Here is a 12,655-nt window from a genome sequence, read left to right as displayed (position 1 = left end):
CTTACGCTTTATGCCGTTCTCTTCTCCAGTAGATACCGAGCTGTTTGTCGGGCGGACGGCGCCTGAAGTCCACACTCGGCCTTTCCTCTCCCGCTCAAGCTTGACCGCGTCACCCATAAACATGGCTTGCACCTCGTGGTGGCGTAGCAAACGAAAAGCACAGACGCGAGGTGAATTTGCGTAATTCGGAGCATTACACTATTTTTTTTGGCAAAGACCTCGTCACCCACTCAAAATTGCTCGGACACACCAGTTGAGAATCACTGCTCCAGCTTAGGTCAAACTCCATTGCACCGTGGGCCAAAACTCAAAGCCTACTTTAGGTTTGTGGGCTGAACTGGACTCCGACACCGACACTCCAACACTCCGACTTTGGATCTTTCTTACTATTTATCCATTTTCAACACTTGCATATTTAGAAAGTGCTTCTTAACTGATGAATGAAGCACACTCATATGCACACACAGATGCTCGTTTGAAGTTGCCAACATGACAGGACGTGCTCCAATAATCCAGGCTGAAAACATAATACCGGTAGTTGCTATGGTCAGATTTTCACAAAAAGGTCTCATTAGCACGGACAAATCGATAAGTAAGCAGCCTACAAACCTTTGATCCCGGTTCCCCGTGCGTGCAGTGCTGGAATTGGAGCACACAATATAATGCAGCCTTGTGGTTGCGTGTTTTTACGTGGACATTCATTTTTTTAAAACTTCAATCGTGCGCATGAACCTACATTTTATTTTATATCGGAGTGGGAGAATGTGGGGGAGTGTCAATTTTTTCGTGTCCGTTCGTTCCTGCTTGAAATTTCTACTTTGTGATAGTCTGCGGATATGCGACTATGGTTGTTTTGGTGTGGTTGTTCGTCTCGATTTTTGATCGACCGCTTCTTCTTCATTCTCTCAACATCCGGGCAAAAGCTACAGTATTTTATATCAACACAAAACCATCACAATCCATGAGACATGAAACCTGGAAGAGTTTGCAGCTGTAGAATGGGAAGGATAGGCTTTTCCCAGCATGCTTTGCTGTAGTTAAAATGATCACTTTTGATTGTCTTATGCCTTTTTAAAGTGTCATTTTGTACAGACTAGGTGTAATAGTTAAAGAGTCTCATAATGTTGATCTGAATCTGGCAACCTTGTTAAAAATGGTTGTGAATTTTGTGCTAAACACAATATTGTTTCCACTTTTAAAATTAAAATGCCAGAGGAGAAGTTTATACCGGAGGAGTTGCTTAATTACGCAGATGGATCAAAGCACTTTGTTCATAAGGTCCATAAGGCGGGCCGACTCATTGCTATTTCCAAATGGTTCCATGGGTCGGATGAAATTGCAGCGCGGGCCGGATTTGTACCTCGGTCTTGAGTTTGGAGCTTCTTGAAGTGCATGACCTCCTGGTTTGTGGATGAAGGGTGGAAGGATCATCCCAACGGCGCTCCATAAAGGCCCCAGACAGAATGGACTTTGTCATGTTTCCATGGCGGAAATCACATCCTAATGGATTGGAGGATGGCACCAGTGGGCGACTTCCTGCCGCGCGTTGCTGGAGCACCAATGTGCATTAGCGTGTGAATGGAACATCAGTGTCATGTGATGCTTTTTTGGCAAGATGTCAAATCATAATGGAAAGATTACTAATGCATCCATTTTCATATTGTATGGGTGCATTATGTACATGAACAAGGTTAGCTTGTACAGTATTCATAGAAATACATCACACAGACAGTCATTTGTAAACAAAACATCTTACATCTAATTGCTCAACGCTTCTATGGAAAATACACTCATGTCAAATGTGGTATTCTTCCATCAGATGTTTGTTATCCAGGGAGAGACAAATCTGGGCCAAACTATGGTTTAACTAGCTAAAACAACCCAGTCTGAAAAGGTACTGGGTAAGGTTGATAATCCTTACAAGGTATTACCCACTTATAACCCACTTAAGGGTGAATGAGATCTGCGATTTACTGGCGACCAGTTCGGGGTGTACGCCGCCTCTCACCTGAAGTCAGCTGGAATAGGCTCCAGCATACCCCTGCGACCCTAGTGAGCATAAGCAGCATAGAATATGGATGGATGGATGGATGGGTGAATGAGATTTCACCCATCCTCTTGAGGAGTTGTGGCAACAATGTGGCACCCGAGGACGGATCCAGGTCGTAGGTGAGCGTCTTGGTCAGTGAAGCATCCATGTGTGGGCACTGGGGGCAAGGTGGGTGGAGTATAATGCCGTGACTGTGATGGAAGAAGAGCGATATGAACCGCGACCCTGTGGTTACCGGACGACTTGCTGTATGTTCAAGCAAGACCACGGAATGTGCTCGATGTCTGAGTCGAGCAGGACATTAAAAAGTCCTTCCCGCACTCAGAAAAGCTTGAAAAGTATCCTCCTCAATTTATCCATGACCACCAATGTAGTGCATTTGATCTGTTCCACTGGAAATACGACTTTCTACTACTTTCTTACTTCTTTTTTTACTACACGGTCGAACTAAAACCATCCACTAATCCGTTTAATGGTAGATGCTGTTTGTAGCGTGATGTTGTATTGTGTTGTGCGCCTTAAGCATCCAGCCGCTGAGTTGGTCAATAACTGCTTTTGGTTTGGACATTTTCTCTACTTGTTTGTATTTTTACTTTGGTGAGGACACCCTTTGTTGAAATAAATATTTTTGTTATTCGGATCCTGCCTCTGCATCTTGGGTTCCAGAACCGGCTCACGCCGTTCTTGACAAGATCAGTAGAAAATCGAAATGTAACGCGTATCATGGACACTATGCCATATTTCTTTTTGAATCAGTGTCACTTTTGTTATTGTCTGAATATTGACAAAAAATGTAGAAATAAGCCAGAAATACTCTGAAGTTCACATTGTGCGGACGTCAGCATACCTGCAACATTACGTGTGGATACGCGGTTTACGTTGAATGATGTGTAACGTTTTGCCAGAGTTTGGTCAAAGTACATGTTTTGGTGCACAAAGAGGTGTTACACTTGGGGAATCACGGCGGTTGAAACGTAAGTTCCACCGTTTTGTGTTATTTATTTAATTGTCTTTGTCACAAACTTTTTCATGGCCCAAAGTGACGATGAACAAATGGGCTGAAAGTGACATCAGGTAGTGTTTCATACACAAAAGGCACGGAGAAACTACTCAATCGTGTAGAACACAACACACACAGCGCGCCGCACCTCTCCCCACTGGGACAAAGAGACTGAATGACTGACAGGAGGGTTCGCTCGCTCTGTTCATTCCGCTATAGAACCGACGCGCCCAGGCGCCCCATTAATTGTGGCTTTTTGTCATCTATGATTGGTCCTGGAAGGCAGCCCCCACAAAGAGTGGGTATCTACTCTACATTGTATTGGTAATAAAGTTACATATCATGATTATTTTTCGAAAAAAATATAGTGACATAGTTGCTAAATTGGCACCACTCATTTGATGCAACACAATATGAACCTCTTAAGCCTTTACATGGATGATCTTCTGCTATTGTTCAATCAAAAATGTATTGTAAAAGTATCAAGCCAAAGCGTATTGAAATGTTTCCTGACTGAGGCATAAATGCACGATGTCAGGTGCAGTGTGGGAGAATAGAGGATGCAACCACAATCATCTTTTTTTCCCTCCACTTTCCATTTTAACAGCACTGTGAGCTACATTTGCAACCCCAACCTCCTGCTTCCTTTCTGTATTCAATGGCCTCCTACGCACCCACCCACCTACCTAACTGCCCGAGCACGCACACACACGCACACACACACATATGCAGGTACAGTACTTAGAAAAAAAACACATACTGAAATCCCGTCTGGCGAAGAGTAATGATCCAGAAATGAGAATTGATAGAAAAGTCTCATTGAACATCAGTTTGATATTGTTTGATATGATTAGAGTTCATTTTCATTTATCCTGGAATTTATTTATTTATTACGAGACAGTTTTTTCCATGTTTTAATCTCCCGAGATCCTGTGACTCCCTTAATAAATGGACAAAGACAAGTTAACAGGCGCATTTCCTGTGCACATATAGATAAAGTTTCTGATTGTCCCCCTAAACGATTCCTAGATCCCCGCCTGTAACATGCTAAGGTGCCAGGTCAAGAGAGGAAGTGGAGCTATGCCAAAAAAACAATCAATAAAATGCTTGACGTGCCAAATATTCTGCATCACACAGTAGCCAAAAGAGCCTCTGGTATGATCTACCTGTACACCCAGTGTGAAGGTTGGACTTGGAGAAACAGACGTGGGTGTTGGGGTATCACAAGGGAGAATCCACATTGCCACCTTGCCTGGGGATAACAATCTCAGCTCGTCTGAGCTCATTTCTTTCTCCTGCTTTCAGACGTGGGATTGGAGAGAGCACAGACAGATAGGAGATTGGAACCCTTTGGCATTTTATTGAACATTTCCGCTATTTATCCAACATCCGACACAATCATAGCGTTCAAAATGATGTACTACCATCATCAGCAAATTAGACAATACGCACTTAGTGCACCACTCAAGCTTATGTGGAATTTCAAACGCATTAACAACAAAACATTTCACCTTAACGTATTGATGTATGATATTTTCTTACCTTTTCAAAGCTTATCTACATAAATTCACCTAAATATTTATTATAGGTGGCGCTGAAGGTGTCAGAATGTTCAGTATTTGAACTTGACAGGGACAAGTACTATTAATCTCTTGTTGGTGATCATGATTTAGCATGTTGGCCACACAGTCACAGCCCGGAGATCGGGAAGACCTGGGTACGAATCTCCGTTGGGCATTCCTGTGTGGAGTTTGCATGTTCTCCGCGTGCGTGCGTGGGTTTTCCCCGGGTACTCCGGTTTTCTCCCACATTCCAAAAAAATGGATGTCAGGTGAATTGGCGACACTAAATTGTCCATAGGGATGAATGTGAGTGTGAATGGTTGTTTGCCCTGCGATTGGCCGGCGACCAGTCCAGGTTGTACCCCGCCTGTCGCCCGAGGTCAGCTTCGACCCTAATGAGGAGAAGCGGCATAGAAAATGGATGGATGGATGGAAGATCTCGCAGGATTAAAACATGACGAGATGTCCCGTGGCCACTAATTATTCCCGCAATAAAGGAAAATGAACTTGATAATATAATGATAATACAGTATATTGCCATGTGCATGTGTGTCTGTTTTCCTCGTCTCTCGCCTCCAAACAGGCAGGAAGAGATTTTACTCTGTGCATTGGTTTCAGCACCTCCATAGAACAGCGGCATGAACGGAGTGTGCCCTTTTGTCAGTCATGCAGTGTCTTTGTCTTGTTGGGTGGAGGCGGGGCTGGTAGCATACACATAGAGTGCAGACGAGCGTAATGTAAAAGAAATTAAATGAATTTTCATATATTTTTTTCATTGTGCTTTTCTTAAAAGTAACGTTAAGATCTCGTCTCGTCCTCGTAGACCCAATCTTGTATCATCTCGACTCATGGAGTGTCTTGTGACACCCCTAGTAACCGGAAATGTCGGAACCAAAGAGACACAAGATTGCGAGTCAGCGCTGTGCGTTGGGCCCTGTGATTGCTGCATAAACGGAATCGACTGTTAAATGCGGAATCTCATGGAAATTGATATAATGTGAATGAAATGCTGTCATTGTGAGGAGAAAGAACATTGGTGTTGGGAAATATATCAACAGCGGATTCCTCATTCGTGACGGTATTTTCTTATCAACACAAACCTGCCCCTCCCTGAAGCAGCCACCTGATAACACTAGCCTCAAATCAACTCATTAGCCTGTACCGTTTACTTAATTAGCTGAGCTAACGTTTTGCACCGTCGTTGTTGTAGTAGTAGTAGTCGTAGCAGCAGTGACACTGGCAGTTGCAAAGTTGGATGCTTTGCGGAACAAAAGCAACACGTCCACGTTTTTTTTTTAATGTAAAGTGCAAATAATTCAATAACTCGTACTTGAATAAGCAGTCGGTGCATCGATGCGTAGCAGTTACAAACCAATGCACAGTTTTCAGGACAACACCTTTCCTCATTCGGCAGTTACTCCATTGGTGTCCAAAGTGTGATCTGGGGGCCATTGGTGGCCTGCAGCTCCGTTTTTATTGGGCCGTAGCACATTGTAGAAATGTAATTACATTTTTAAAAATCCCCAGAAAAGATGAGGAAAATAGAGATAAAGGCATTATGCAAATATGCAACTGTTAACAAATAACACAAAGCTCTGTCCTTAATTATTCTGTACGTTTTGCACGTTGAACCTTTTATAAAATACATTTTAAAAAGTGCCCCGTGCATCCTTTGACCTTTCTGTATGCAGCCCTCGGTGAAAAAAGTTTGGACACCCCTGATGTAGCGGTACAGGTATTTTTAGTCAGATTTTTCGGTACCAAACTTGTGTCTGTGTTGCGTTTATTGCGTCTACTCGGTGAACAAATACAGTGCAGTCTGGCCTTTGACTTTTGATAGTGGCAAAAATATTCAGAGCTTGAAACGCCTCTTCTGTGGTTAATGTCTTAATATGTACAAGGATAAAGACAAGTGGATAATTGAAGTCATTAAAGCTGTTTACACAAAAGCTAAGCACTTTTAGGTTTTGCATTTTGTTCCCTTACTGTACCCGAAATGAAACAACCGTCACCTTCTGAGGTAAATAGCAAAATGTGACCAAGGGTGGATCCCCGCATATTTGTGATTCAGTATACCCTGCAAATTTGTGGATTTGTGGTTAAAAACTTGTGTTTTTATTTTAATTTGGTAATTTACTCCTCTCTGAGCTACAAGCTTGTCATTGTGGAGGAGTTTGTGTGTCCAATGATCCTAGGAGCTAAGTTGTCGGGGGCTTTTATGCCCCTGGTAGGGTCACCCATGACTAACAGGTCCTAGGTGAGGGACCAGACAAAGAGTGGCTCAGCAGACCCCTGTAAAGAAAAAAATAATTGGACCAGGTTTTCGAGAGGGGCTGGACTTTATTCCACTCTGGCGTTGCCAGCAGTGAGAGGCGACGGGCAGGGGTGGTAATTATTGTTGTGTGATGCTCGTGGGCTGTACGTAGGAGTTTAACCCGGTGAACTAGAGGGTAGTTTGCCTCTACCTTCGGGTGGGGGGGATGGGTCCTGACTGTTGTTTGCAATTACGCGCCAAAGTCCAGAATTACCCACCCTTTGTGGAGTCCCGGAGGGAGTACTGGAGAGTGCTCCCTCAGGGGATTCCCTTGTTCCGCTGGGAGACTGCAGTGCTCACGTTGGGAGCGACAGTGAGACCTGGAGAGGCGTGATTGGGAGGAACGGCACCCCCCCGGTGTGAATCTGAGCAGTGCTGTTATTGGACTTCTGTGCCCGTCACGGATTGTCCAAGACGAACACCATGTTCAAGCAGGTGAAACAACAAGCAAAGGTGAATCTGAGAGAAGATGGAAAATCAAAGAGAACCATTGCACAAACATTGGTCGTAGCCTCTACAACCATTTGGAATGTCGTGAAGAATAAAGAAACCACTGGTGTGCTAAGTAACAGACGTGGAACAGGTAGACCAGAGCAGTTGATGACAGAAACATTGTGAGGGCTGTAAAGAAAGATGCAGCAAAGACATCAGCATCAATGGCTACACCGGAAGATGCAAAGCACTCAAGCAAGAACAGGAAGTACAATTAGTATGAATAATACTGAACGCTGAGTAACGCTAAGTATTTGAAGAGATTAGAAAGTAATTGTAAGAATGGGTTGATCATTTATTGTCAGCGTTGCTTGCACATAGCATACAATGTAGTCGTTTTTGAGAACAGCATCGTAGTTGCTGCTCGCTGGCTTGTCCCACCATTATAGTCGATGCTCCCCCTCGCCATCCTCACAAGGCTTTGTCTTGTATCCCCCAAGCAGCGACTCCTTTTCCGCAAAATGTTTGCAGTCGACCTTCACACAAGCATCATGGACTGGGTGGATCTCCATGCAGTCCACATAAATGCTGCCAGGGCCATCAAAATCAGCCACAGAGTCACAGCTGGACTCACTGTCAAGGAATTCATCCCACCATCTAATTTTATTGTTGTCGCCCTTGTCATCTTCATCATCCTCACTTGACCCCCTGCTGGATCCTCCAGTGAGGTCCTCTGACGGAACCTCTGTGTTGTCTTCCATGGTGACAACGTTATTGTTGGTCGGGGTGTTGCTGGATTGCTGGATTGTGAGCTGCTGCAAAAGCTGCCTCCTGCCACCAAAGAAGCCATCCACCAATCCCACATCCACCAGGAAGCCAATGGGCTCCAAAACTCCATTCACAACCGGATTGGCTGGCGGTGCGTCTCCATTGATAATTAATCTTGGATACGGGTTTAACTGCGGGCCTGCAATATTACATCATAACTACTTATTATTCATAAAGGTGAGTTTTCTAATAACGACTTACCCTCTGCAAAATTGGTGCTTCTGTCACCTCTTCCATCCATTTTGACTAAAATGTGAAAAAAAGAGATTAGCTGAACGTATGGCAACGCAAGAAGTAAGCTAAGCATGCGATTTCTGGAGACTGATACTATTTATCTGCGTGGGATTTGAATTCCACAAATGATACTTTCCAGTTCACTTCACCAAATTAAGACAATCTAACACTACTTCACAACTGCATGGTATCACCATGGAATGAACCAATGAGCTGATCGGCTTACAGGCTGACTTCCGAGAAACCGATCGGTGAAACTGTGGATTGCCTGTTTCCAAAAGCAGAAATACTTTCTTACATGTTGCAGATACTGCAGCATGGTCGTCAAAATGGATCGGCTTGAATGAGGCGATCTCACGGCCCTTGGGGGTGATGTCATTACTCTTCGTTCTTTGATGATGTCACGACAACGCATGATCAGCATTTTGTTTTTTGTAGTCGTTACGATGTCACTGTTTTGTCATGTCTTTGTGATTCATTGGTTAGAAATGGGTGGAGGGGTACGAGCACATGTATATCGTACTTCTTCTTGAAAAGCACCTAGTTAGGGCCCATGATGGATGTACGCATCCTTAAATTGTTTACTTATGCTTCAGAAGGACAGTGTTAGGATTAGGATTAAGAGTACACCTAGGGTTGGGGTTAGAGGGCTAGGATCAGGGTATCTTTAAGTTGTTTACTTATGCTTGGGAAGGACAGTAACGGGATGGCACGGCTCAGGTGTTCAAGTGGTCATCTCCAAACCTGAAGGTTGCAGGTTCAATTCCCGTGATCATGTCAAAGCACCCTCGAGGAAGATACTGAACCCCCAGTTGCTGCGTCATCAGTAGATGACTTGAGGTTGTCAGAGAGCTATGAGTGCCTTGAAGGTAGAAAAGTGCCAAGCGGCTACTCGGCTGTAACACTTCATGTTTTTGTAATCTGTGTTTCCTGTCCGGTACAAAGGCGTACTGATTTCTCACATGGTGCACATTAAGTGAGGGACAGGAAGTGTTTAAGGTGTCTAGTCTGTAAGCAAATGCAGTGCATCCCATCCTTTTGCTAGTGGGAGTCATGGCTAGCGATAGCCAGAGCTTGAAAATCTTCTTTTTTCGTTTGAAACACTCGGCCTTCCTGGTGAAATACGGAACTGGACAAAGACAAGTAGATAAGGTGAGCAGCTTGCCGCCATTGTTCAGTAGAGATGAGGAACAGGTCTACAATATGGAACTATTAATGCTGCACTTCAATAAGGAACTTTGTCATGTTCAGTGTTTGTCGCTCTGCTGCCGCCTGTCTGCCATGTTGTTGCAGTGCATGCTGTCCTGCAGAGGCGGAGCCTTTGGTGCTCACCTGCTACTGATTACTCACCTGGCCTTCATTAGCAGGGCGACTGCGCTCTACTGGCACCAGATTGTTCCTCCCTCGTGTTTGTTGGCGTTCTGGCCTTTGCCTTCCTGTTTGTGAGTATTTTGTCCTGCTCGGCTACCCTCAGCAGCACTTTTTGTTACCCACCTGTTGTGTAGTTTTTTTTCCCTGCTATATTTTTTTACCAGCAGCACTTTTTGTTCTCTTTCTATGGCCGAGCCATATATTTTGGTTATTTGGACTCTATTTTTGTATGCCTTTTTACTCTTCAGATGACTCTTTTGGTATTAAACCTTTTGTTCACTATTTTTGTGTGCTTTCTCTGCATCCTGGGATCCAAACATTATGACACTTTATGTGAGGGATTAGAGTTAAGCAGGGGGATGGCTGATGGAAATAAACAGTCACAGAACCTGGTGGGTTTAGTCGGGAGGCTCGTGTTGTGCCTTCCAGAGGGGAGTTGCGCAAGCAGCCTGTATGCTGAGTGAATCTTGGCAGATATTAGTTGAGGCCACCGGCGATGCGCTGGACGGTTTTCACCACCTTCTGCACCACCTTCCAGTTGGTGACAGAGCAGTTCCCATCCAAAATGTAATGATTGGTAGGGATGAGCGAGTATACCACTATCTGTATCTGTATCTGTTCACCCGTCTAAATTATCAGTGTCTGTACCATGAGTGGGCGGGACATAAACCGGAAGTGGGTGTGGTTTAATCAGAAATTGGTGGGGTTTAAATCTGTACATTATTATAAGTCTGAAATTGACATGGATTGATCAGAAGTTGCTATATTGTTTATTATTCAACTATATGTGTACTGTGTATGTGTGTAAGTCACCTGTAAGACTTATCATTTACTTGATCTGTGATCTGATCTTGATCTGTTACTTGATCTCTGATGATCTGTGTGAAGTTGGTGATTCATGCAAACATCCACTGATGGCAAATCTGTCAGCCTTGTTCACTGTATTTTTCTCAAAATACGAGTTCAGTAATACAAGCCAAGTTTTCCAACCAAAGTTTTCCAAGTTTTATCACTAGCCAAATAAGAAGCAAGCAAACGAAAAAAAAGTGACTGACACACGGCCCGTATACAGATGTCTTGTGAAAAGCACCGCGTACGTTACAAAACAAGTTTAAGATTGCAACGTGTTGAGAGAGGTGTAATATTTGACCACTCTTATGTGTATAATGTAGTATGATAGCCATACAGGCACAATGTTTGATGCAGCTCCTTTACTTACTACTGTGCAGGTGTACCTAATGTTGTGGCCAGTCAATGCAGGTTACTTACCACTGTCTGTGTACTGATAACTGAAAATGAACAAACTTCTTATAATGTAGGCAGCACGCCTGTTTTATGACGACTTCATGGAAGGAGACAAAAATACATTTCAAAGGAAAAAAGCGTCATGCTACCACAATTGAGTTGCATAAGTGATTGACGCAACACAAGCCTGCACAGCGCTGTCTTGTCAAATGCACCGCGTACTTTACGAAACAAGTTTACCAAGTAACTTTACATACAAACCGAAATAGAGGCGAGCTGGCAACGCCACACAAGCTGTTTTCAACTTGCCAACTGCACCGTGTATGTGAATGAGGCAACCATCAACTCCTCTGTGGCTGCAGCCCGCAGAGTCTGTCTCAGGAGGGGCGGTCGCTGTGTGCGACTGGCCAATCACAGAGCTTGAAGAATGAATGCATAGTGAGGATTTTCTTTCATCACGATTACGGATAATGACGAGACGTACGCGTTTCATGCTCGCATTCGGCAAAAATGCATTATTCGGAACGGATACTCGTTAGGATGCTCTCGATGGTGCCGTGATTGAAGTTCACCAGGATGTCTGAAGACGTTTGTTTACTCCGAACCCTCAGAAAATTTGACTTAAGTCATTCTTAAACCTTGAAATGAAAAGATGGCAAATTAAGTAACTAACCAATTAACAGTCTTCCCCCAGTCCTGTTGCTGCAAAAGGCAATGACATCCATACCAAAATTCCATCCAATGTTCATTTATTATTTGCTATTAAATACATGACTTTAAACAAATAAAATATGTGTTTGCTTGATTTGGTTGGAGTTCTTGACTGCAGGATGGACACTGACAGATGAGTGCTCCTGACATGGTGGTCCCTGCAAACGTCCCCCCCCCCCCCAATCCGGTGTGTCAGAAAGATCATTTTGTGTGCTTATTTGTTCTTGCTTAGGGTTCGCTGTTTTTCTGCATGTTCAACTATCTTTTCCTCCACAAAGAGGCCCTTTCGGCGGCGGACAGCGTTCATGTATTTGAGCGCCTGGTTGGTGGAGTCGGCTTTCTCTCCAAAGTGCAAGTATTCTTCCTCAGTGGTCGGAACCCAGTAGGGATCGCTGCTGATCACCTGAGAGAAAGAGATGCCACAGTGTGTGATGGTACAAGACAACAGTGGACGTTTATGCTAAGTTTAATACGTTTTAGTTCAAATCAATGTCCTTTTTCATGGCATCACGCGGGCATGTCCATGCACCCTCTAAACACTGAGACTAAAAACTACTACGTTATGCGCTGGCACATGAATATAAAGACACTGCTGTTTCCAAAGTAACCTGAACAGGCTACTTGCATGGAAGCAGTAATTCTACCTCTATAGAAGTGATATAATGATAAAGACGTGTCATTAAGTAATGAGATCACTCCTCTCGACTATGAAAGCTCTGATGGCTGCGGACATAGAAGACATTTTCAAGAAATGGTGACAAACTGAGCAGCGGTCGCAGGTTTTATTCACAGGAAACCACGGAAGACAATTTACTGTCGAAGTAGATGCAGCACAGGCGGATTACAGGAAAAGGAGTCTGTTTCAAAGTTGTTGCTGTTCATTGACGTGACATGACGTAGTTACGCCT

General features: G+C 43.9%; 1 protein-coding gene across 1 annotated transcript in view; it reads right to left on the bottom strand.

Annotated features, from left to right (window-relative positions):
• Positions 1–11,930: 11,930 nt before the first annotated feature.
• efl1 (elongation factor like GTPase 1) overlaps positions 11,931–12,655 on the bottom strand; it is a 32,788-nt gene continuing 32,063 nt past the window's right edge. The window contains exon 22 of the mRNA XM_054771906.1: positions 11,931–12,150. Within this exon, the coding sequence (XP_054627881.1) occupies positions 11,962–12,150 (189 nt within the window). The 3' untranslated portion in view covers positions 11,931–11,961. The remainder of the gene's footprint in view (positions 12,151–12,655) is intronic.

This window comes from Dunckerocampus dactyliophorus, chromosome 3 (assembly GCF_027744805.1).
Source record: "Dunckerocampus dactyliophorus isolate RoL2022-P2 chromosome 3, RoL_Ddac_1.1, whole genome shotgun sequence".
In the NCBI taxonomy this organism is placed as follows: domain Eukaryota; kingdom Metazoa; phylum Chordata; class Actinopteri; order Syngnathiformes; family Syngnathidae; genus Dunckerocampus; species Dunckerocampus dactyliophorus.
The sequence above is the reverse complement of the archived record's forward strand: the minus strand, read 5'-3'. Positions and strand labels throughout refer to the sequence as shown.